This window comes from Chanos chanos, chromosome 6 (assembly GCF_902362185.1).
Source record: "Chanos chanos chromosome 6, fChaCha1.1, whole genome shotgun sequence".
Classification (NCBI taxonomy): Eukaryota; Metazoa; Chordata; class Actinopteri; order Gonorynchiformes; family Chanidae; genus Chanos; species Chanos chanos.
In genome coordinates, this window is record NC_044500.1 from 28,731,575 (window position 1) to 28,755,049 (window position 23,475).

Here is a 23,475-nt window from a genome sequence, read left to right on the forward strand (position 1 = left end):
CAATCAAAATCATCACGGTCACCTCTAAATTCAACTTTAAAGGTAGCTGTTTCACGCAAGGAACTCGATGATATCAGGTGGCAAAAGTAAAAGTAGAAGTAGTCCTGCTAAAAAAAAGTATTCTAAGTGGAGTTAAACTGACAACCGTTTTTGTAAAGTATAAATGAGTGAATATTTTACAGTAGGTTACTTCTTGTTTGGCAAAAGTGTTTCTACTGTGATTTTTGCCAGCCCTGGACGACCTTGGTTATGACAAGTAGTGTCTATTATAGTTCAACTGTTCTGCATCGACTGGAGTTGTGACATCTATACCGGTCTGAATCCGTCTCTCCTTCTCCCTCCACATGGTTTCATGAATCTGGTGTTCTTTTGACGCCGGGTCCTTTCACAGTGTCCACTGCATGCTTCCAGTTGCAAAATCCGCTAATCGTAAACGTGGGGGACAGTCTATAACGTTTAATGGGAAAAATCCTTAACGCGGTTTAAAGTACCAAAAAAGGCAGGTATACACTCTAAACTGCTCATATTTATAGCTTTTCCATAGTACTAAATATATCTAAAAGCTTGAAAACGTAGTCAGAAGGGAGATATTTTAATTAGCGTTCTCTATGTGCATATGTAAAAACGCTTAACCAGCTAGAACCTGCCTAAAATGACAGAGACTCAGAATCTACCATGATTATAGCTTTCCTTCAGCACTAATTATATCCAAAAGCTTGAGAATGTAGTCAGAGGGGAAATATTGCTTATTAATTAAGCGTTTTCTCTGCGCGTACTGTATGTAAAAACGCTTAACGGACTGAAACGCACAACCAGATCATCTCGACAAACCAATCAAATCGTTTAAATTATCTTCTTTTTATCAGACCAAACACGTTTTTATTTTTATTCGGGACTTATGTGTCTGCAAATTGATAAAAATGACAAAATGATAAGTTTTGACAACAGTGGCCTATAAAAAAAATATTGTGCAAAGAAGCAAGGACTGATGACTGGTGGGAAATGGGGTTGGTATGTTGATTTCCTCGTGCATCACAAACGGTGGAGTAATGTTAAATAAAAAGTCGGAATTCAGTCCTTGCATAACAATATCTGTAAAACAAGTTTTGCGTTCAAAAGAAGGACTAGTTTCTAAACTTTGGGGGAAGAACAAACGGAGCTCTCAAAGTAACGAGCGCTCAGTTCGCCATTTGCCGAAAATTTTCAATCGCGACTGAAACTGAGTGTTGGAGTTGGAGCAAATAAATGTTGAACAACAGCTACTTTTACTGAAATTACTGCAACACAGACAAGAGAGAAGACATCGAATGAGATAGTGTGTACGACTATTGAACCGGTTGAGCAGAAGGAAGGTGATGCTACCAAGCGGACTAGTCACAGTTGTGGTCTGCTTCAACGCGCCTCGCAGCGACGCGTCGTTACATTTATAGGGAGGCCACGGCATAGGCTACGGCGTTGGGTACGCGGCTGCGCAGTACGCCGTACCTACGGCGTAGATTCGACGCAGAAGTATAAACTGGGCTTGACGCAGACAGGCTCGTCCAGGGCGGGCCAGGCACCCTAATGCCCGCCCATAGCGTCGGGACTGCACTGAGCACCTTTAGTTGAGCACCGTTGGCTAATCGTTCGAGGTTCTATGGCCCACATTTTACTCAGGTGTGCATTTTTCGGGACTGCAGGGGTGGCTGAGGCGATATGTGAAGTGTAATGTTTGCACAATTCAATGGGTTTAGCACGAAAATGAAATTGTCTGATTTTAAAACTTAAACAGCCAATAAATTGTACATGTCCACTGCAGCAGTGTCTACAGTGTCTATGATGCCGGTCAAACTCTTTTGATCTTATTTGTAGTTTTAATCTGTACATTTTAGCTGTAAAATTCTAGAAGACTTTGTGAGCAGTATCATTTTACATCACTGAAGCCAATAAAAGCAAACCGAAGGTAAGTATTGTAAGTATTATGACAGTCAATCCACAGTGAATCCATGGGAAAACCATAGACTATAATGACTTATAATGTATGTGTGTGTGCGTGCTTTTGTATGTTAATCCATGAGATGTTCCATGAGTATGTCTTCATTTTCTTGTGATACAAGAAAAACAAGAAGTGACAGAAAATTATGAGCTACCGACCTTCTTCCAGTTAATTATACCATTATGTGCATGCACAACTCTCAACTGTTTTTCCGGAAACATGGGTTTGAGTCCTGATATGGCCTAGGGCTCAACCGCCTCGTAAAGCTGACAAAGATTTCCACCAGAAAATGTAGTTGTCTTAGGCACACATGCATTCCCATTACAGAATTACAAAGCTGTTGGCAATCTTGAAATCAAAATTAATTTGGTTAAATGCAGAGGTGGACAAGGTACACAACTCCATTACTTGAGTCAAAGTATAGATATCCCTGCTCAAATGTTACTCCAATACAACTGAAAGTTCTTCAGTCAAATTTTTACTTGAGTTAAAGTACTGGAGTACTTGCTTTTAAAAATACTTAAGTATTCAAAAGTACATTTTCTTTTTAATGTCAACATATTGTTGTATTGTTGCCACAATGCATTGACAGAATCTAATGACTCTGAAACAACCTACTGTATGCACACACTTGCTTGGAGAACCTGTAGTATAAAAAGCTTGTGGAATATACTGCAAAGCCTATAGAGACGCAACTGAATCAACAAAAGGACAGCCACTGTCGTTTTCATTTTTTTTTAAACACCCCCACCCCACCCCCACAAAACAGCATGGCAGTGAGTGTGTCTGTGTGTGTGTGCGTGTTATGGCGAATTTCTGAAGGCATTGATGAAGTTTGTGTGCGATAAACATAGCAAACATTTAAAACGACACATCTTTTTTCATTTCAAAATTCTCAAACATGGACTTCAGATATGGCCATGGGTGCTCTGGTGAGAAACCTTTATCTTTATAGTTATACTTATCTTTATCATCTTTATCTGTCTAGTAGCCATCATTACAAGCCAAGTTCAACTGTTCAAAAAATGCAGCTGTTAAAAAATGACAGCATAAGAGTAGTTTACTGTGATTGTTTTTTCTCCTGTGATGAACACAATATGGCCTATCGCATTTTAGGAAAGAAAATTCGTCCGATGACTTCAAAGCTATGCTTCAACGTAATGAGTAATGAGAACCTTCATAGAAATGTAGTGGAGTCAAAAGTACAATATTTGTCTTTCAAATGTAGTGGAGTAAAAATCATAAGTTTCCAGAAAAAAGCGATACTCAGGTAAAGTAGAGATACTCGACAAATGTACTTAAGTACAGTACTCAAGTAAATGTACTTCGTTACTGTTCATCCCTGATTAAAACAAGGTATAAGATGCGGCGAATCAGACAAAACTGTCCCCTTGTTTGTTCACGGATTCCGCTTTTATTTTAGTGATAGGGTAAATAGCGGTACTGCATTTTCATCGAGCAACTTGGTCTCTTTAAATTTTAAGGCATTTAATGACATAACGTGTAGCCTATCATCTTTTCGCGTTTCACTGAGCCACCTTTCAACACTGATTGCTTTGCCTGTCATAAATACGTAGTTAGATTTGCCCTTTAATGGTCAGCAGGTGTCGCAAGTGAGAGAGGTTTCGAGTGTCTTCAGAAGTAGACGCACCATTTGGGCATAGGCTGATAAAAGTAAATTAGGCCATGTTCACACTGTCAATCCAGATCCGATTTATGTACATATCCGATTGGAATCCGATCATATGTAGCAAGTCTGACAACCAAAAATCACATGAGATCCGATTTTTACAAATCCGTCTGAAACCACATTCGTATGTCATTTGAAGACCGATTCAAATCGCATTTTTGCAAATCCGTTAAAGGTCTGACTGCTCTGATCGGATTTCAGGTGTTTTCTTTTTACGTTTGTGACTCGCCAGGTAAAGTTCACGTGTACATCATACGTAGAGGAAACATGCTAGTTTGGTAGCGGAGGGAGCCACTGATATGCTGTTGTCGTTCGCTCGAGAGTGATATCGGGGGTACGGCTGCGCGAAATAAAGCTGCAAGCCTCCTACATCTCTGACGCGGTCTCATTATTTTTATAAAACTTGCGCCACGGCTCCACATTGCCATGTCGTAAATAAGCAAGGACCATTACCCTCCACTTTAGTTTGTTTATATCAGTTACTTCTAATTTCGGGCGCAATGTCATAGCAACCAATGTGGATAAGACCGAAAATGAGGATAGCCACCCGGACACACAGATCGGGTCTGATCAGTTGCAATATATAATGCGAACAGTCAATCAGGAAGATCGGACTCTGATCGGATATTCAAAAAATTGGATTTGGACTGACAGGGTGAACCTAGCCTTGGGGCTAGATTGCCTCAGAGGGTAGCACCTTGTGGTGAACCCAAGTCAGATGAGGTCATCATTTAAGTCCACATTTCTCCACTGACGGAGTTTAATGAAACCGCGCGTCTTTATAAAATAATTTCGTGCACTAACTTATAGCAAACCCCGTTACCATATCTGCGTCACGCGGCTTTGTAATATCGACTTTTCGACGAGTATTAATATACTTGCTACATTATTGCTATCATTTAATACATGCCCAGGCCAATGAAGAGTTGTTTTGAATATTTTTTTTAGCTTCAGAATAGAAATTAAATGATGTTTATGTATATATAACATTCTGGTTATACATATAACTTGTTTATATATAAAGAATGCATGATAACTGCTCAACTGTGTTGGGTCGGTGCAGTACGTACAGGTAGGGTCATGCACTGATGTAGCACACATTTTCCGTGTTTCCTCAGCGCCAGTTTTATACGTATTCTTTAGTGCCGCCTCCTTTGAGAGTCATGAGGAACATCAGCCAATGATATCGCAAATCGTCCAAGCCGATGCACGGGCTACGAGTCACCTTTCTGGGCATTGAAAAATGTTTAGGGGCTGTCTAACAGTTTCCGTAAATTATAATATAGTACGCTTATGTTAAATTACTATACGCTTAACAAGATAAGCTACACCCAGGTAAGAACTATCTTTGTTGAAGAAAATTACGTATGGGCTATGTTATTTACTCCATTGGTCAATGTAAGGAAACCAGGGCAGGACAAGGAACACAACGTAGCAAGATTGCTAACAAAGTTGTTGCAACATATCCCAGATACAAGGCGTTTCTGAAGGAATCTTAGCGTACGTAAAGGTATGTCGTGTTTATGAATGTCTGAAGGCACACTAATATCACAATCTTTCTGAACACGAACTGGGGGCTCTTTGTGCTCACTCTCGCTTTGGTGAATAAAATCAATACCGTGGCGTTCGGCGAACTCGGACAGCTCATGCCTGCGGATTTATAAGTCATATGTACCAACTTAGAGCTTAATGTGCGGTGATTGAAAGACGAGGTTCGTCGCAGATCCGTGATGCATCTCTGCTCCTTGAACAGTAAGGTGCCGTAATGTTTTTTTAAGAACATGGAACGAGATGTCCAAGAATGTTCAGCCGGTCGGTCTAGTTCTGTCAGTGATGGGACGCAATTAACCGGGCGCTTGATGTGATTGACTGCGAATACATAAACCTCAATTAACTTTATATTTATCTTGTGTTTCTTGACAATGATAATAAATTGTAAGGAAATTCGCTAATTGCCTTCTACCCTACATTACACTTGGCTGTTATGACTAGGTCACCAGGGAGTTTGGCTGTTAGCTAGCACGGGTCGGATAAAGTTTTTGACCGATTGTCGTGGAACTAACACCAGCAACGTGTTCAGGTCATTAAACACACGTACTGAGAACTCGTTGTCATCTTCATACTTCTTCCTGGGAAGATGACACGACTTGTTTCGTCATGTAACTGATCACTGATCATAATCTTCAACCTGTTACTAATCTGTTTTGTACAGTTAATAATGGCATGCTAGGTAGCTAGGGTAACTAGGTTAATTTATTGTAAACGTCACTTTTAAGCCTCTATTACCGCCACGTGAAGCGTATAGCCATGATGACTGTCTTCCGTCAACTGAGATCAGTATCACCTGAGTCAACCTCTTTTCAGACTATTTGATGTATGATAGTGCTGTGTTTTATGAAGCCAAATTAAAACGCTTCATCCTGGGTCAAAGCATGTAAAATCTGTCCTCTCTGAACCCGGCAGTATGGGGAAGCTATAACGATGACGATGTGCAAGGTTTATATGTTGCGCCTTCACCTACACATCGACCTGATAGACGTACAGTAGTCAAATGAATAACCAGCAAAACATAAGGGAAGTCAGGAAACAGTTAAGCTTAAAATAACGCCAAAGGTATGTTTAAAATTGTGCAATGGAGATTCTTTGCCCATTTTACAGCGTTGTTTATTTGCTTTGATACACCATTACCGTAATCCTCATAGGGTAATCAAGAACCAAAATAAAGGCAGTCTGTCAGGCAGCTAATATGCCAAGCTACTTCTTGATGATCGGTTAATATTCGTTAGCATATTTATATCTGAACATAATGTGTAAGGTCATGCGTTTTGTTCGCTAACATTATGAAAAGATTAATCAAAAGTAAATAGGTAATGCCAGAACTTTTACTATTTCAAATGAAATGAATCATCTCCCTTAGCTCAAACCCGACCTGCTAAATTATACAGCTAAATGAAAAAGAGAGGTATTAAACCATCTGACATTTCATTTTTTAATGTGAGTACATGAAAAGGAAAGCCAGAAACTAAAGATTACGCTGAATATTAAAATAAGGCAAGTGATATTTATTCAGTATCTATTTTTCTTATCTACGAAGTCTCTTTTGTGTTTCCATAAATATAGTCCTAGACCTGTGTGTAATCGCTCATAGCAAACATGGGTCTGATACTGTCCATCGGAAAAACACAGAATAAAGCGTACAAGGCTGGAGCTGCTTTGCCTAATAACTTCTGTTCTACTGACACAGAGGCCATCACATTTAATTAATTCTTAATAGCGACTAGAACATTTTTTCTTAAAGTTACAGCCTAGCTAATAAACACTAATAAACTAATTAACACCAAATTGTGCTGCTCTTAGCTAGCCGATTCTGTTTTTAACTTACTTGAATGGAGTTTTACAATAAGTGAACATAAGCTTATGGGTGAGGGAGCAGTTGACAGATTTAAGGGGAAGTGACAGTAGATGTGTGTCTGATGGAAGAACCATGACTTGATTCCTTGATGAAGATTTGTCTTGAAGTTTATGTGAATAAACCAGCTTGGTGTTCAGTCATAGTTTGGAGCTGTCAACGCGTTGATCTTCTGATGTGTTAGACAGTGTTATACCACAACGAGGTATTTACATTTGGTTACAACAGTGGGAGGATTCTTGTAATATAATGAAGACTTTATGTACAAAATTTGAATTCATATTTTTCTGAAGAAAAAAAACAGGGCGTTTACCCCTGGTCCTTGTTCGGTTGGGGTTATCAGACATCAAGTTCACTGGTATTCACAGATTAGCAGTGGGAGGGAATAAAAGGAGGGGTCAGTGACCCTAGATGGGAAAAATTGTTGCACTTTTTTTCTTCTGTTTTTTTTTTTTTTGGTCTGGTTGGTGTCACATGAGAGGGAATCGCATTCCCACTTTCAGTCTCAAATTTTCTTTGGTCCACAGACTCTATTCTCTCACCCAGGCTGTAAGTAGGTTACATGATTTACACACTATATTTGTTTCCTTTATTGTGTTGCTGCTCTGAAGTTTCCATTTTAGCCACGTGGCAATGGGCGAATTCAGTTCTTGGTTGGAGAGAAAAAAGAGCATCACACTAAACTACAATTAACTCAGACCGCAACACTATATACCACCAATATTTATTTGTTTGTTTATTTATGTTTCCTTTACTTTTGTCCAAGTCACCTGTTTGATTAGCATGCCATTGACTGAAAAGTTCTCGCTCCCTGTGGTGACGCCTTGCTTTTAAGTGTGAAGTTCTAGAACAAGTTGGTAACATTGTGGGTGGTGTTGGACTGCCCTTGAAAACAGGCCACATCAGATCATGCTTGACCTTTTCAGTGTGTTTACAGCAATTTGCCCAGACATTGAAAAAGTGTGATGAATTAATTCATTTCAAAGGAGCTATTGTGGTAGAGGGAAATGCACATTTGGCACAGGGTATTACTGATGTTTTTTTAAATACAGACTTGAATGAGATGACTTTTTTTAGGTTTTTATTTTGTCAGGGTCAGTTATTTAATGAAGGGTCTGATGTTGAGGGCTTTGTCCTGTTGTGTTGTGCCAAGCGACATGTTACTAAACCTGGCGACTCGTTTACAAGGGTTGTTTCTGCTAAGTACATTTCTGTTATGTTTGAAAATAGAAATGGTAAAAGATGGTACCCACTATGGTTAAATACTTTTTGCCAGGCAACGTTTTTATAAACATCCATGTAAGAAGGCACAAGGCCAGATTTTAGGTCTGTGGACTCTAGGGAAGCCCACCTGGCTAAAACTCGTCGTTTCTGTCCTCAGAAAAATGCTGAAATATAGTTTATGGGAAGCGTATTGCATGCTTCTTTATTTTATCCTGTGGATTCTTACATTCGTACAGTTTGTATTTAGTTGTTGTTTGCTGTTTTGTGTAACTGGCTTAAAAATGGGCAATCCATAACTGTCTCTGAAGTCTTTTTCCTTGTCGATCTCAAATCATCGTTTAATGAGATGAAGTGATTTTTGAGGATCAGGAGTGAATGCCAGATTAGTCCAGCAGTCATTGGTAGGCTGCATGTCAGACACAGTGTGGCCTTGTTTTGGTCATTATTGTGAATCTTTCTCTGACCATGAGTAAATGTTTCCTTAACAAAACCTAATACTTTCCCCCACACGTCTTAATATCATGACCACAGAGGAATTCAAAAGAGAAACTTTTGGATGAACTTTTCTGGATTCTCCAGTTTCCACCCTTCTGAATACAGAGGTCACAGATGTCTTCCCACTATGTCCTTAGACAGGCCTTTCTTTCTTTTTTGCTAAGGTGTGCACTCTATGTTGCAATATTTTGTGGTTTGGGACATACCTGGCTTTTTCAAATAATTGACATGGCGTCACATTGCAACACTGTGCACCGAGAAGAGAAAAATTCTCTTGTCGGGAAGGATTAGCTGTCCTGTTACTCTGGATACAGGCACCTGCTGTTTAAGTAAATGTCAAGACATTTTAACGACTGAAAAAGCTTTTTACTGAACATTTGACTTTTGTCTGTCAGTCAGAGACCTGCAGCAGATCAGAGCAGTGAAAGTCCAGTCCCATGAAGATGGATCAGGAGCCAGACCTCCTGGAAGGTAAGGCATTAATGATATGAGAAACATTAGCCTCTCACGATCTGCTCTTTCTCATGCTCTTCTCTGTGGTATGTTTTTCTTGGGGTTGGGGTGGGGGGAGGCAGAGGGACCCTGAGCAGGCTGCCTGTGTCAGAGAACAGCATTTCCTCCTAACCTCATTACCAACAATGAAAACACAGGTCGCGGCGAAACTTCACTGCTCAAAGTTGGTCGTATGTTGTTTTTATCTTGTGCTCTTTTGAAGAAAGACCCTGTGCAAATACATGAGTATCTGGAGTTACATCAGTGCTTAACTTTACAACTGTTACCCTGATTAGCCTAAATGTTATTTTATTTAGGTTTTTTAATATAAAGAATTGAGGCGTATGCATATTCATTCGTGTGCTTGTGTAATGGTACAAAAATAGAAGTCAGGTGATCATGACTAAACTTTTTTTCTTTTTTTTTTTCCCCCCTGCCTTGGTGCAGTGAGTGAAGGGAACAGTTTGGCTGTGTTTTCCTGACTCGTATATTTAAAGGGGAAGTCAGTGAGAGTGCAGATGTATGATTTGCCAAAAAAACTTGATCAAAGTAGGTAAACAGTCAAAAGATTCAGCCACCAGGACTTTGTATCTTACTTGAGATAACAGTCTGAGTGTTAGATGGCAAAGCAGCATGATTCAGTGGACCAACACTCCAGACTCAGTAAGTAGTGCCTGTCATTTTACTGTTACATTATTTTTTTTCTGGGAATTTAACAATGAAATAAGTGTGTAGCCAGTCCTGGATCTCAGGATCTCATGTTTTCAAATGCATTTAATCACACTTCTGATTTGCTGGGTAATCTGTATTGTCAGACTTTAGTTAATGACTTTTAGGTTGTGTTTTAATTTAAACGGAACTGAGCTTGAACCATATGACAGAAATACACATGACAGGCTGATATGTCACATTGAAGTTCTGATGTTTTTATGGCTGGTTTCCGCTGAAACCTCACTGAATTGCTCTAAAGCTGACTGACAGGATGTATCTTCACCGTCAGCTCTTTCTGAATGGGATTTAATAGATTACCTTATCTCCCATAACTATGCCCTATCATAGGGTGACCATATTTTGGTTTTCAAAAAAGAGGATGGCACGAGGGTGGGGGAAGGGGATGATGTATTCCCCTCCTAACTTATGGAGAAATTTAAGTGTGTGTCACTTTGGTTCCTGCCATCGCAAATGTAAGGCTGATGGTTGACAAAGCAATGTGAAACTGCTGTATCTGTACTTAACTGCCAGAATTCATAGCCGGTTGGTCTTTAATAAGACAAAAACTGCTAGCATAATAACAGTGACAAGATGACCATTTTTCTTTCCATACAAGGTTTGGTGGCGTTACGAGTTTCTTAAGGTCTCTCGGCTGTGGCTGCAGTGTTAACAGTAATGAATGAGATGCAGTTTAACCAATGTTTCTGGCATGATAGTGTACATGACCGTACATTGGTGGCGTGCGAGAGGGTGGGACCTAAAGAAAAAGGTCAAAGCAATGCAAATTTACACACAATCAAAGACTGTGGAAAGCAAAAGCCAAATCCCGGACATTTTTGGCGATTTAGAAATCCTAGCCAGATGCATTTTTTTATGTCCGAAAAAGAGGACATGTCTGGGAAAAAGGACATATGGTCACCCTACCCTATCATTTACTACCCAGCCTGTTCCTGAATGGTGTCATGAAACTCACTTCCATGCTTACATATGCATGTTTACCGTTTCTGGGAAAAACAAAACACTGGACAGTGACAATTTAAGATTAAGTTAAGTTACGTAGTATGTATTTTTATGGTTACTGTCACAGTATTGGTGTGAGGTTGCCCCATAACTGTGGTTACACATCAGTTTTGTGACTAGTGTGACTTCGGCGTGGTGGCCGGACTCTCTCTGAGCTTGGCATCTGATCACGAGGCTGTGACTAAAGAGAGATGTCTCAACACTGTGTAAAGTTCCTCCTCACTGCCTGTACCAGATGTGTGGACTTCATTCCCCCTGCATGGTTTTGTTTTTGCACTCTCTGACGCTTTGTGTTTACCTCCATTAATCTCTCAATTTCTTTTTTTTCTTTAAGATTCATATCAAAAAGACATTACATTTGTTTGAATGACGCTCTTATCCAAAGTGACTTACACTCATCAGTTTCTATGTCATTGGTTTTGTATATGAACAGATAATAGTCAATAGTGAACTATGATGTTTCGGTGTCAAACCTACAACCTACCAGGTTTTTTCTCTTAACATTACCAGTTTGTTCGTGTGACGCAGTTATGTAAACACTATTTTAGCCTTCATGAAAGTGAGTATAACTAAACCATAGGCCTTCAGTAGTAACTCTAGCCTGTAAGTATGTACTGTCTAAACCATGGACTGGTGTAGTAATGACCAGCACCCTTTAGCTTTCTCTCCTCTTGCGTCCACAGAGGATTCTCCTGTGCAGAATGGAGTCACCCAGTCCAGCCCCACTCACTACAGCTCCATCTCCCCACCCACGTCACCCGTCGCCCAGGAGGACGCCTTCTCCACCTACTTTGAGGAGAAGGTTCCTGTCCCGGATGACGTCAACCAGGTAAACGGCTGCAGAGGGCTTTTTAACTCGCTGTCTTTGCGTGACCATTCTATTCATTTCTAACATGCAATACCCTGAATGCGAAATCAACAGTGACCCACTGTGGTTGTTTTTAGTGTTGGCTGGTCTCTGCTCCACTGAAGAAGAATTATGCCGCTCACTCAGCAATAGGCAGCTGTGTTTGTCTCACCTGTTAGCTTGTTGCAGCATTAAGCAGTTGTTTAATTTTCCAACCATGATATGCGCGTTGGTCTGTTTGGGTGTTAGCTCTGTGTGCTGTTCCTGTTTGGCTGGTGTTATCTTAGTTTGTTGAACATTTCTCAAGTGTTACCAGTTAAAAATACAAAACTTTATCCATATGTTATCTAAACATGCCTCACTGTTTGTTTGTTTGCCACCCCCCCACCTAGATATTCAGTTTTCGGAAGCTGTGGGCCTTTACCGGACCTGGCTTCTTGATGAGTATTGCCTATTTGGACCCTGGAAACATTGAATCAGATCTTCAATCTGGAGCCAAAGCTGGATTTAAGGTACAGCCAGACACCAGAAACGTTCCCATTAGACTTTGACAAAGAAGTGACTGTCTCCCGCTGCTCATTGGTCAATTACTTATTAGAGTTTATATGTGATTTGGTTTGCCCTTCTGCCAGCTCCTGTGGGTCCTCTTAGGGGCCACCATCATTGGCCTTCTCCTGCAACGATTGGCTGCTCGCCTGGGCGTGGTCACAGGCATGCACTTAGCAGAGGTCTGCCACAGACAGTACCCTACTGTGAGTCCAACACAACCTCTACCCAAGACACTTCCCAACGTCTGCCTAGACAGAGGCTAGCTGTTATTTTAGAGCCTTAACATTCATTATTGACTGTAGAGTTCTCACCTCAAAACAAATAATGCAGGGTTTTTTTGGTGACTGTAAATCATGAAGAGTAAAACTTGTTTATCAGCTTCAACAGTAACTATATGGAGATTAAACAGAAAAGATACGTATTTGTCACCTATCGACAAACACACACCTTTTCCTCCTCTCTTGCTGCTTTGACTCCTGCCGTGCCTCTTGCTTTGACTCGGCAGGTGCCTCGTATCATCCTGTGGCTGATGGTAGAGCTGGCCATCATTGGCTCAGACATGCAGGAGGTCATTGGCTGTGCCATCGCCTTCAATCTTCTGTCTGTCGGCAGGTAATCCTTCCGGTCTGGGCCCAAAAGAGTCACACAGCCCAGGATCAGTTTGCATGTTATTTACACACTCATACATCGTCCAAAGACATGAGTATAATTTACATAAGTCATACCATTTACTGAGGTGTCGACATATTGACATATCCTGAACTTGGCAGGTGACACTTTGCTAGTTTTTTTGAATGGCTGTAGGTTAATGAGGATGGAGTAATGTACCATAGCTAAATTTGTTATTGTTCTGCAGGATTCCTTTGTGGGGAGGTGTTCTAATTACCATCATTGACACATTTGTGTTCCTCTTTCTCGACAAATATGGTAGGTTTAGACTGAATAAGACTTAACATAAGAAAACAAGCCTTAGTGTCATAGATGTCTTGCTCTTTTGACTGAACCATGTCATCATTTCTCTTTAAGGTTTGAGGAAACTTGAGGCTTTCTTTGGGTTCCTCATAACTATTATGGCTATCAGTTTCGGATATGAGGTGAGTGTGACCTCTGGCCCTTGTTAAACAGAACATGATCATCTCCTCACTTTATTACACACGTTATCTCAACCTCTCTAACTGTTTCCTCTCTTCCTGTCAGATCAAATTAAGTATAACTTTTATAGAACTTCTATAACCTTCAGTTTTGCTTTTTTTTTTTTTTTTTATTATTGTATAGGTGTATGTGGCTTTCCTATTTGTATGTGTGTGTGTCCATTTCTCACATGCCTGACATAAGACTAACAGCAACTGTGTGTTTAATTGACATCAGAACGATACAAACAAGTCCGGACTGCCTTTTTTTGTACAGCAATCTGAGGTTTTTAAACTGTGAACAGGTAGAAGGGAAGTAGTTTATAAATGTTTATGTAAGTATAACTTTATTTTTCTCCTTTTCTCTTCGACAGTATGTTTTGGTGGCTCCGGACCAGGGCGAGGTGTTGAAGGGCATGTTTTTGCCGTATTGTCAGGGCTGCGGTCCCGTGCAGCTGGAACAGGCTGTGGGAATTGTGGGGGCCGTCATCATGCCTCACAACATCTATTTACACTCTGCTCTCGTTAAGGTAAAAGACAAACGCTAGGTTTGTAGTTGCTGCCTGTTAAAGGTGTCGTGAAGTATAATATCAATAACAAATGCGAATAATGCATTTCTCAGTGAACCTCTTCTCTTTTCTCGTGCAGTCTCGTCAGATAGATCGTGGTAACAGGAAGGAGGTGAAAGAGGCCAACAAATACTTCTTCATTGAGTCAGCCATTGCACTGTTTGTGTCCTTCCTTATCAATGTCTTTGTGGTGGCTGTCTTTGCGGAGGCTTTTTATGACAAGACCAATGTAGAAGTGGTGGGTATAGCACAGCTGACGCAAATGTTTTTAAGTTAAAGAGTCAGGTCAAGCTCTCCTCAGGATATAACGTAATGAAATTAATCATGGCAAGTCTTTTTAAAACATAAAATTAAAAAAAACAATCGTTCTTTTGCCCTCTAGAACCAGATGTGTAATAAGACTGGAAGCCCACACACAGACCTCTTCCCACTCAACAACAGCACACTTGAAGTTGACATCTACAAAGGGGTGTGTTTTTTGTTTTTTTTGCCTAGACTGTTGTTTCTGTCTTTTCAATATTGATAAAATTGTTTTCACTTTTCCTTGAAAGTTGTTAACACTATCATGACCAGTGTTAAGGTGGTAGTTTTAGACTATTTGCTCTGTCTGATTTTTTTTAAATCTCTGTTTTTTTTTTTTGTTGTTGATTTTCTCTGAAATGCTAAAACGTCTGTTGTGTACAGGGAGTAGTCCTGGGTTGTTTCTTTGGTCCGGCGGCCCTGTATATCTGGGCCATCGGGATTCTTGCGGCTGGACAGAGCTCTACCATGACGGGAACCTACTCTGGCCAGTTTGTCATGGAAGTAAGACTTGCTTCATCTCTTCATTCTGCGCTTTCTCAGTAAATATTATCTGAGAAAAATTATATTATTATATTATATTGCTATCATTTTCTGTCATATTTATCTATATATTCACATATTTCTCTTGTTTTCTCTTCCCTCCTGCTGCCTGACAGGGTTTCCTTAACCTGCGCTGGTCTCGTTTCGCCCGGGTGCTCCTCACTCGCTCCATCGCCATCACCCCCACTCTCCTGGTGGCCATCTTCCAGGATGTACGGCATCTGACAGGGATGAACGACTTCCTTAACGTGCTACAGAGCATGCAGGTTGGTTAGGACTCGCGAAAAGGAGTTATTTGGGACTATAATTCACATGGATCACATTGTGTGTAAAAGATACTGGGACTTTCACAGACTGGCTTATTTCAAGACTTAAAAGCAAAGGTACAGATTAGGGTCAGCGGGGTCAACTGATAATAAAAATCTTCTTATCAATATATCTTGTCTCATAACTGTTATGACAAAATATTTTCACCTGATGACCCACTGGCAAGCATTGTCAAACTAGACCTTAAAATTAGCCATTTTTTAACTAGGTTGCCATATGCATTTTGTACATGTGTTTTGATGCACGTGAGTTTTAATCAGTTATTGTGTAACTATTACAGATCCACACACAACCTTTAAACCATGGCAGATGCGGTACTATAAAAGTTAATAGTCAGTACCAACAGTGTTTAAAATCAATAAGTTGAAATTGCGAGTTTTTATCTATTTAAATGTGTGTACCCTTGTGTGAAATACTTTTGACATATCAGTGTGCCATCTTTTTAACATGTTAGTTAATATCTAAATATGATTTATGACTTCCCCAAATCCTTTTGCAATTCCACAACACGGTAATACTAAGTACACTGATAGGGCAGAGGTCTTATCTCTGTATGGTCGTTGATTAACTGAGTGCTGATGTGGATGTAGTTAGGAGCCTGTGAATTGCCACAGTGTTGTACATTACTAGGCAAATTACGAAATCTGAGAAATAACATCTTGTGCATAGAGTATGGCAGGGCTCTTTAAACTGAGTTTGTGAAAGCTAATGGATGTTGAGTCAGGGTGTCAGGAAAAAAGACGTACTTTATTTGTCCAGTTTACCTTTTTGGTTATGAAATAGCCATGCTGATGGGGGTGTCATTGTTCCACGTGGAAAATTAAATGTGCTAAATATTCTTGGTGATTTACCCATTCTGGATATTTCTCCAGAACAGTTTACAAATAGTTACAAAATGGTTAAAAGTGCTTACAAATCTTTGCTGTCCTTTTCCGAAATGTTGAAATAGGCCTATACGGCTGTGGTTTTGCAGACATCATTGCTGTCATGTGTTGCGTGAGAGTTAGGGGAAAAAACAGCTTGGATGCTGGACACAGATTTATTGCATAATCAGGCGACACAAAAAAGAAAGCAAGAAAAAAGGGTGTTTAGTTTTATGAATGATGTTCTTATTGCCATGGTCTTAGCCACCATTTCTAAATCACATCATTGTCATTTTGAATCAACAATATTGAATTGAATGAATTTCAGTAGCTAATTTACACATTATTGGCCAATAGTTATAATTTTTGGTTGGTGTCAGCCAATACCAACTACCTGCCGAAATTTCAGTGCATCATAATAGTAACTTTTAAATGTCAATTCTGTAAAGATGTTTAGTATGAAAAACACAGTGTTCCAAACATGATTTCAAATTTATTGTAATGGGGTGTGTTTGTTTTTCCCTAAATGTCTCTTTGTCTTGTTTGATTGACAGCTACCGTTTGCCCTGATTCCAATCCTCACCTTCACTAGTCTGACGTCTTTAATGAACGACTTTGCCAATGGCTTGTGAGTACTATGATCAACAGTGCAGTAATATCTATGTAGAATTGGTCTATTATTAGTAAATACAACTTCTGAGTAGATATGGTCCAGAAACAAACAGTTTGTTTTCTGAGCACAAAAAAATCCCAGGGCAATGCAGATAAATCATAAACGTCAATGAAAAAGTGCGACTTGAATTAAAATGAATGCATTTTTAACATATTAAAATTATGCACTTTTTATGTACATGTAAAGATTTTGTTTATGTTCTTAATCATGATGTACGACATTTTCACATCATCTTAACTGTCTGTGTGTTCGCAGGGCGTGGAAAATTGGAGGAGGGGTGGTCATTCTTTTGGTTTGTGCCATAAACATGTACTTTGTGGTGGTGTATGTAACAGCCTTGAACAGTGTGGTATTCTACGTCTTTGCTGCTTTCCTCTCCATTGCCTACCTTGTCTTCGTAGGCTATCTGGTACGTAAACAAGAAATTTGACATATTTAACTTGTATGTTAAAATACATAGTTATTAAGATATTATTAACATAACAACCGTATGTAGTAAATCACAATGTCTATTAATATGGCAAATAAACAACTTGAACAATATAAAGTTTACAACCACTTAAAATGCCATTTTTTGGCTGTGTTTTCTCTGTGAAACTGTATAAAGCATCACCTGCTGAGATGATCCCTCCATCTTCAGATGTTCTGATTAAAAACCTAGTTACACATCTGTGTGGTTAGAAGTGTGTAATATATGCTCATGTGGATAAACGTAATGCTTACTCTGTGCTGTTGTTTTCCCACAGTCTTGGCTGTGTCTGCTTGCCCTGGGTGTCCCATGTCCAGAGATCTGCAGCAGGGTAAGGAACCCAGGCATGGTGCTAATAGAGGAACAGACTGACTCTGAAACTTAAATCCAAGCAAATGGTTTGACTATTCCACTACAGCTTCAGACATCAAAAAAACACTTTTGTGGTAGAGTTTGTTATCAAGTTAATTAGAAACACATTAGTTTAAGGAATGAACTCTCACGCAATTTATTGTGAGAATTTCTCAAGCCCTGACTGTTTGGAAAGGCTGTCCCATCTTCAGACAGCCAAATAAACTGGAGGCATGCACTGTCCAAATGCTACAACGAAGCCTCTTTTTTATCCTAATCCTTTAGTCAATAATGATCAGGAAGGACTGGATTAATCAGAGCAAATCTGGCAAACCCACATGCATTCCTTGTCAAGTTTTTTTTTTTTTTTTTGATTTTCCGAGGAGTTTTCACCGATGAAATTTCAGATTTGTGATCAAGAGTGAAAGATATGTTAATGTGGACCATTTAACAACAGCTATTGGACTATGGATGTCATTTGGACATTGTAACCACACATTTCCCCGAAGCTCCCAGGAGGTTCCATCATTTTGTCTTCAGAAACATAACCACCTGTTTCACAGAATAAAAGAATTTCATTTAGGTCGTTCTCTCATTACTTTGACATTATAAATTTCAATAGATTACTCATACAATCAGACCTGACCTAGTTTCATATGCTATGGAATGTTCTAGCATTTTGCATTTCAGAGAAGTTGTGGTAGAGCTTGTAAGATGCATCTTCCCGAAGCGACGTTCTCACGCACACTGGATTTCTTTTTTCTTTTCCTGTTGTATTAACTGAAGTGCCTTTGGATGCATGCAGAACTCCACAAATATACACAGCGTACAAAGCAGCTCTAGTAGCATGTTGTTGATTTACATAATGGTACAAGTGAATTCTTTTCTTCTGTACTATGAAGCTGAACAAAAAGTAATTTTCCAGCCCCTTAAAACAGTATTGTGTGTTTTTCCCCTTGGATACACATTGTCCTCTTCAGTTCCCTGTTTTACATGGTGTGACACACATAAGCTACAGTGAAAGTAGGGCTGTTGTAGGGTTTTTTTTCCCCACATTGAGAGGTGTTTGAATTCTGCAGTTTACTGTGACGGCTGAAGTGTGTGCTCTTCTGTTGAATTTGCCATTGACGTTTGACAGATTTTGTGGACATAAGAATAAATATAAGTGGTCCCTTGTGTTTAGATAAGTCCTGTTTTTTTAATCAGGGTCTTAACTTTCCATAGATTTTAAATAATGCTTGGATACTTGGAAGTACTCTTGTTAGCCTGTTCAAACTGGGTTTTCCATTGAGCAATTGCCCTACCTCATCCAGGCCTTCATCTGTTGTATTCTTATTGGATTGGTTTTGTTTAGTTGAAAATAGTGCCCACTAGTGTTACTATTACAGTTTTCTTCCTTGGTTATCACCCTTAGATACAGTTTCACCAAAGTAAGCGGCATATAAAACGAAATCGTTCTTGACACATCATGGTCATATATGTGAATGTGTGCAGGGCCAATTCTGTTTTTTTTCCCCCATTGATTGAATTTTATTTTCTGGTGGACTTGACAAATTTCAGTCTGTTTAATTGAAATTACAGTGTATTCTAGTTAGAAATGTACATGTAAGACATGTGTTTTATTGGAATTTCACCAACAGAAGTGACAAGAGAATCAACACTGTCTTTCTTTCTAAATATTAATGCACACATGAATCCTGCAGACAAAGAGCCATACATATTGTGTGTAATTGTCATTTTTAAAATAGAACATTACTTCTCAAATTGGTTATGCTGTTTCCACACCAATTTCATGTGGTTTTTGTATAAAAGGTAATTGCTAAGTGTCAGACACCTTCAAAACAAAAATGTTCCGTTATATTTTTCAGCGTATTGATCTGATCTTAACAGAGTAGTGTTGCTTAGTCTGCAAATGTTCAAGAAAATTTGTGAGTGAGCTGGCTAGATAAAATCATGCCCATATCGCAATTTGGCACCTCCTTTAGGACTGCCCTGCATGCCATACTCTCTCATACTATACCCATACTCTTACTACACTCATAGCAGCCCTTAGTCTATACATGTGTAATATTTCAGTTAACTGCAAAATTCCATTCATTTAATGTTTGTGTCAATAGCTATGAGTAAAGTGATCCACTTTAGGATTGGCAGCTTTCTGAACTGGAAACTGTGCAACAAATTTCATGAGAATTATACACATTTTAAATCATTGCCTGCAGGAAGTAGGAGCCCACAAGAACTTTGCAAATACATCTAAAAATTAGGACACTGACACTGAAAAGGTTTCTCGACGTTGCTCTGAGCTTCTGTGCATAATAAAAATGTTGGAAGAGGACAAGTAATTTGACCCTTACTAATGACAACAGAATGAATGGTATAGCATTCGTTGTTTTTACCCCTGCGTCTGAGCCACACATTCAGGTTCTTTTCACATGCAAAATATATTGTAATGTATTTTTATATTACATGCTATATATGGTCAGATCTGGCAAATTTAGGAGTATCATAATTCTTCTCCTGATTACACGGTCCCTTAAACAGAGTTTTCATTGTATTTGTCTGGAAGAGAACTGACACACTGTGACTTTGATGAAGGGTTTGTGTGATCTGTGATATTTTAATAGCACAAAACATCCATTGCACTGACCTCTTTTTTTGTTGAATTTAATTTTCTTTTCTTAGACTATACTTGTACTGTAATGTTTTTGGAGGTTTCCAAGTAACGTACAATATTGTTGCAGTCTATTTACATATATATTTTTAATCATTTCTTCACTGAAATGTTTAACTTGATTAAACAAAGCTAAAAGCATTCATATATGTGAGAGCACACTTTAATTTATTATTTGATGACAATCTTTGATCGTGAATGGAGGGGCCTTGTATAACTTTGGCTTTAATACATTTGAGTTTTGCCTTTCTGTGATACTGAAATATTTTAACTTTGAACTTTCATGTGTCATATCAGTTTGTTCAATTATATTCCTCTTATTTCTTATATGGAGAAGATTAAGTTGTCAGATTGCCATGAGATTATTGATAATGATCCAGTGACTCCACGAAAAGAGACAATTTTGTTTGCTTTATTATTGCGTGAAAACAAATGTACATGAAATATTCAAAAATAAATAAATAAGAAATAAACAGAGAGAAATCAGTGTTTTATACTATACTTACATGTACATTACAGCATACTAAATGGCATGTGACTCACACTGCATGCAAAGCTGGAAGGAACTGGGTTTTTTTTAATGTTGTCAATATCCACATAATAGTTACCAGTAGCTTTTGATGCCAAGATAAGTTTTTTTTGTTCCTTCTAGCTAGCAGTCAGTCTCTCTCAATTAAGTATTTGGTTTGGTCATGTTCTTTCCTTGTAACACTGCATGTATATCTCCACTGGAATGATTGTGTACTTTATCTAAAAGCAGCTTCATCAGCAAAAAAACAGCATGAGCTTTGCAATTGACCTGATATTGCTGAACAACAAAATATTATACAGCACTGACAAAATTTTAGCAAACAACTCGACTCAGTTATAGTAATAATGATGTTAATGTAATAGTAATAATGATGTTAACGATAGTAATAAAGAGTGAATATTTACAGTATTTGCACAGTAACTGGACAACATTTCTCTTTAAATTAAATTGTACATTAGATATATGCTACCAAAGACAGTCTTTACACTGTTCCAAAACACATTTTAAGATAGTATGAGGCACTCTTGTATTACTTTGGCTCAAACCAGATTCGTAAGACAAGGTGTTGCTGCAAGGCACAGTAGAACATATAAGTTATAAAAATATAATACTATAATTCAATATTTTTTATCTGTGTTGCAAGCTTTCTGTTCCTGTAGTACAGGATTCCTATACTGTAAGTAAAATCTAATGACTCATCTCTGGTTATCCTAGATCCATTCTCACAGCTAACGTGTCAGTACTGTTTGCTATGTTTACTGTGTTCACATAATAGTTTGATCATCTTGCAAAATGCCTGCTTGGTCTTCTCGCATGGGGAAAATTAAAAAGTTATGCTGAGAGGTCCTTTTATTTATAATTAAGGTTTAAGTTAAATGAAGCAAAAAGAAAATGTTGAAGACAATCGTAGCATTGCTGCTTGGCTAGTGCATACTTGTTTGTTTGTGTCTCGCATATGATATTTCAATATTTACTCACGCATCTTGACGTTTCACATGACACAAGTAAGGTTTTAGACTAAGTCTTAAATGCATGACAATGTAAGATTTCAGACTTGGCTAAATGAAAAAGGGCTAATTGCAAGCCAAAACTTTTCACGGCTTACGCATAACCTCTCTTATTAATGCCAAACCTCATTTTTTCATTTTTCTTTGTAGACCAATAGAAAGTGAAAACTGTGCTTTGCTTTGTTGTGCAGCTTTTGGAATTAAATGAACCAGCTGAGCCATTTCAACAGAATTTTGGAATATCTAATTTAATTTGATTCAGAAAATCAGTTCACTCAAAAAATAATTTTGTGCCATTTCGTATCACCTATTGAACAAAAGTAAAAACTTTTGCCTGTTTGAAGTGCCTTTTTTCCTCCCTAATTTCTCTTTTTGTTTAATTCTTTCAGGGTCCTTTGGGGTTGACTGCACATACCGATATTTACCTGCTGAATGACATGAACGGTGAAGAGCTGGTGGAGAGATAAAAAGATATTTGGAGTTTTTCGGGATCAGCCCCAGACAATTTGCCGTTGAACCGACTTGAATTCAGGCCAGTATGGTGCCACAGGCGCTCCTGTACCTATGTGCCAGTACTATATAAGTGACCTTTCCTCTACATTACTTGAGGTACAAGATAGCACATGCTTTATGTCCAATTTGCAGAGAGAATATATGTATAACTCATCTGTTATGATGGCCATAATGGGTTTGATATAATTGTTTCTGATCAAGTAATGCCAGTTAAGCTGAACTTGAACCTCATACTGTCATTGTCCACACCATATAGCAGATAATTATCAAAATGTCAATAAGTAGATTGTCATTTGAAATTATTGGTTTGTTGATCAAATCATGACTGAGAGTGTTTCAAAAAACAAAACTGGCTTGTTGATGTTTAATATGTTGTAATGTCTGTTACGGTGTGTATATGATATGCATTCCTCTTGCATATTGCAGTTAAAAGTTTTCTCTTGAGAAAGTCAAATTGAGAGCCTGATTGTTGTGCTGCAATACGTTTAGGGAACAATCCAAATGACAGATGAGATTCCAGGACAGTGTTCTTACCAACCATGTTGCAAAATTCTTTACAAAACAAATCCTTCCCAATGTTAGTAGGATCAATAGGTTTTATACTGTTTTTTTTTCTTTTTCGTTTTTTCTAGCTTTCTTAAGATTTTCAGTTACAGCCAAACCAAAAGTACAGTCGTAGGCTACAAAGCAGTCTGGTCAAAGTTGCAGAAACTGCAAAGTGTAAGCCTACATGACAGTATGAGTACTGGAAAAAAAAAACAAGTATTTGTACTCTCTTCAACTCACACCTTAATACCCAAAGGGTCTTATTAGCTTCAGAAATCTTAAGTGTGCCTGTGTACTTGTTAGACTGATTTCACATCCCAAGACAGAAAAATTGGCCTTTGCTATGACAACAGAGAATGGGCTTAACTTTAGCCTTCATTAAGCTGTCTTAGTGTGTTTGGCTGGCTGTAAACATGTGCTTAATTGGGACACTAGCAGCCTTAAGTGCAAAGTTTTTGTACGAATGACCAGGCAAAAGGTGCTACATAGCGCGCACGCACACACACACACACACACACACACACACACACACATATATATATATATATATATATATATATATATATATA

At 38.6% G+C, this 23,475-nt stretch overlaps 1 protein-coding gene across 3 annotated transcripts; it reads left to right on the plus strand.

Annotated features, from left to right (window-relative positions):
- Positions 1–4,885: 4,885 nt before the first annotated feature.
- On the plus strand, positions 4,886–22,882 carry slc11a2 (solute carrier family 11 member 2). Of its 3 annotated transcripts, XM_030778742.1 has the most exons (17): positions 4,886–5,000; positions 9,189–9,264; positions 11,700–11,845; positions 12,256–12,375; positions 12,496–12,615; positions 12,918–13,024; positions 13,269–13,339; positions 13,439–13,506; positions 13,917–14,072; positions 14,191–14,349; positions 14,494–14,580; positions 14,796–14,915; positions 15,071–15,220; positions 16,699–16,772; positions 17,073–17,226; positions 17,564–17,617; positions 22,237–22,882. In XM_030778742.1, the coding sequence occupies exons 2-17, from the start codon at positions 9,231–9,233 to the stop codon at positions 22,312–22,314; spliced, it is 1,698 nt and encodes a 565-aa protein (XP_030634602.1). In that variant the 5' UTR covers positions 4,886–5,000; positions 9,189–9,230; the 3' UTR covers positions 22,315–22,882. The 3 variants fall into 3 exon arrangements, with proteins under 3 accessions (XP_030634602.1, XP_030634601.1, XP_030634603.1); XM_030778741.1 differs by lacking the exons at positions 4,886–5,000; positions 9,189–9,264 and adding an exon at positions 9,895–9,948; XM_030778743.1 differs by lacking the exons at positions 4,886–5,000; positions 9,189–9,264; positions 17,073–17,226; positions 17,564–17,617; positions 22,237–22,882 and adding an exon at positions 9,895–9,948 and having other exon boundaries at positions 16,699–16,776.
- Positions 22,883–23,475: the final 593 nt, after the last annotated feature.